Source organism: Fukomys damarensis, unplaced genomic scaffold, assembly GCF_012274545.1.
Source record: "Fukomys damarensis isolate Sample0158 unplaced genomic scaffold, DMR_v1.0_HiC HiC_scaffold_8, whole genome shotgun sequence".
Lineage (NCBI taxonomy): Eukaryota > Metazoa > Chordata > Mammalia > Rodentia > Bathyergidae > Fukomys > Fukomys damarensis.
In genome coordinates this window covers 31,453,241-31,455,976 of record NW_022900920.1, presented here as the reverse complement: position 1 = coordinate 31,455,976, position 2,736 = coordinate 31,453,241, and the positions used below count along the sequence as shown (strand labels likewise).

The 2,736-nt window shown below is 54.3% G+C and overlaps 1 protein-coding gene across 1 annotated transcript in view; it reads left to right on the top strand.

Moving 5' to 3' along the window:
• Positions 1-2,736, top strand: part of Ina (internexin neuronal intermediate filament protein alpha) — a 20,022-nt gene that overhangs the window by 5,373 nt on the left and 11,913 nt on the right. Inside the window, exons 2-4 of the mRNA XM_010626514.1 lie at positions 1,031-1,092; positions 1,180-1,334; positions 2,179-2,568. Coding sequence (XP_010624816.1) covers positions 1,031-1,092; positions 1,180-1,334; positions 2,179-2,568 — 607 coding nt within the window. The remainder of the gene's footprint in view (positions 1-1,030; positions 1,093-1,179; positions 1,335-2,178; positions 2,569-2,736) is intronic.

Genomic DNA, 2,736 nt, shown 5'->3' with positions numbered 1-2,736 from the left:
ACACACACACACACACACACACACACACACACACACACACACACGGAAAGAGAAGACAGAGACAGACTGAGAGATGCAGAGGAGGGAGGGGAGAGGAGAGGGAGACTGACCCATCACTGTGGATCACCTAGGCTGGTCCACATTCCTGGGCTTAACAGGTCCTCCTGTCTCAGCCTCCCAAGTATCTGGGACAAAGTCCATGGGTGTGTTCCCTTGTGCCTGCTCCTATCCGCTTTTAGATATGCAGTCATGAGCAAGCATTCATCAGTCCATACCAAGAGGCAGTTCCATTTGTTGAGTACACACACAGCAGGCCTTTGATACCACTTCATATCTCATTTAAATCTTGCAGTAATCTCATGAGAGGTAGGCAGTGTTTCTGCATCTGAGATTTCAGAGCGGGTCTCGGGTAAGGCCTAAGAACCTGAATTTAAATTTTGGGGTCATCCTAATAGCTGACTACATTTGGAAACCACTTTTAGATGAATAACTGAAGTTCAGGAAATAGCAGTAACGCTCTCAAGCTCACACGGCTGGGAACCATCATGATGCTGAACTGGATCTCTCCGGGAAGGAACTTTACCCAAAGTCTTCCTGCCTCTGGGCAATCTGGTATCTAAAATGAGAGCTTGGAACAGAAGCACAGAAGCCCAAGAGTGGAGTCCTGGAAACCTAGAAGCATGGTCAGCGCTGCCAAATGTCGCCGAGACTGGAGGACAGTCTGCGTGGGACTGGGCCCTCCCAGCGTGTCTGTGTGAGGTGATGGCAGGGCTCTCCCTCCAGAAACCTGGCCAGCTGGGGGAGCGCGGGCAGCGCCTCAGCCCAGATGTTCTCCTTGGAGACCTCTGCCTTTAAGCTACCAAAGCCAGCCAGCCGCCAAGAAAGGGAGCAGAAGTTGGGGGGCAGTCAGGGAAGCTGCTGAGAAAACGCAAATGCAATCGGCTCCAGACTTCCCAAGGCCACTGCCCCTTTGTTCGGTTATTTAAGCTTTTCGCTTCACTTCTGCTGCACACTTGCTTTTGTCTTTGAGGTATTGCCTCTACTGGAGGATGAAAAAGGAGAGAAAAGTGGAATTTCAATGCAAGCGTTTAGGTGACTTTGAGTAGTCCAAGTCACACGGCTGGGAGACTGGAGGAAAGAGCCTCTGCTTTGCCGCTCACACGGGCTGCTGTACGGCAGACCATCAGGGCTGGCTGGATTCTCTCCGAGGGCAGCCCCGAACCCATGGCAGGTGCAGGGGGCAGTTTCCTGCAATCCTCTTGCCAAATACAACTCCCACACTGCTGCTTGTGGCTGTGAAGCCGCATCATTTAACTTGGAAGAAGAGGGAGATGGTAACGCTTTACGCAGACCTAGCTTTCAGAGCCCTCCATCCAGGCCTCAGCTGTCTTTCATGGCCCCGGGGAGGTGGTGCCATTCCTACAGACCGGATGTGGCAGTGACAGAGCCACAGTCTATGCCCACCACGGTTCTCTGAACTACACACAGCTGGCTGAGCCCAGCTAGGCCTATTCTGACTGCAGTGAAATGAACACACCTTCAAAAGTCTCACTGCACCAGGAAGAACTCTGCAGTGAGGAAAGAATGTTTGTCTGCTTGGTGGTGGCCTTGGGCACAAGTGCTGCACATGAGCCTTGGGGTCCTGTGTGTAAGACAGGAGTAGAGGGTGACAGCACCTTGAAAAGTGGCCAGGGGAGGTGAAACTATGCACAGTGCTGGTCGCAGGGCTGGCACTCTTCTATCCTTCACGTGCCAGGTCTTTCTGAGCCTGAAGACCTAAGAACTCAGTCTTTCTGGCTCAAGTCTCAGGGGTGATGAGGAAACAGATGGACAGGCTATGGCATGGCCAGAACATCTTCCAAAATATCAGGCACAAGACCGAGAGTGAGGCTCCAAGCCTGGGTGGTTGTGGCACAAGCCTGCAATCCCAGCACTCTGGAAAGCTGAGGCAGGAAGATCATAAGTTCAAGCCCAGCCTGGGCAACTTAGCAACTTACTGAGATTCTGTCTCAAAATAAATAGGGGGGGGGGCTAGGATGTCGCTCAGTGTGAAGGCCCTGGGTTCAGTCCCCGGTACTGAAATAAAGTTTCAAAGTCCCTCAAGAGTCGCTTTCCCCCTTTGTTTGGTGGCCTGCCCTTCCTTTATTGCACATTAAGTGAATTAAAAATTTACCCTAGACCTGCAAGATCTTCCAAGACCCAGGGGGCCCACTGAAGCGTGGGTTCTCGAAAACCCCGAAAAGGCCTTCTTACTGTCCGTTGGAAGGCTTGCCAAGGTGGCCAGCCCTCCTCCTCTCAGCCCAGGACTCGGTCTGTTCCTGGGCAGCGCTTTCGTCCAGAGAGGTCTCCACAGAACGTGGGCTCCGAAGCTGCCCAGGGCTCCTCCGATTTACAGCCTACAGCCGGCGGCGGGGCCACGCCAAGGAGCTCGCGGTGGCCAGTGGGGCCGCGGGACAGAATACAGCAGGCGGACAGAGGCCTCACCTGCCCTGCGCCGGCCCCGCTCCACCTGGCTCAGAAAAGGACAGGCCGCAATCAATGCACAGTCTCTGGAGACAAAGCCGCTGGGTTCGCAAAGGCCCATTTTGAGTTGTTTAAAATGGAACGTTTTCAAAACAAAAGCCTCCTTCACTCAGCCTGCGGTCGGAGTCTGAGCCCTTCGCCCGCGCGACTTCCAGCGCTCGCCCCTCTTCCCGGCCGGCCGGGTTTCCCCGCAGCCCCACCCGAGTCGGGGCC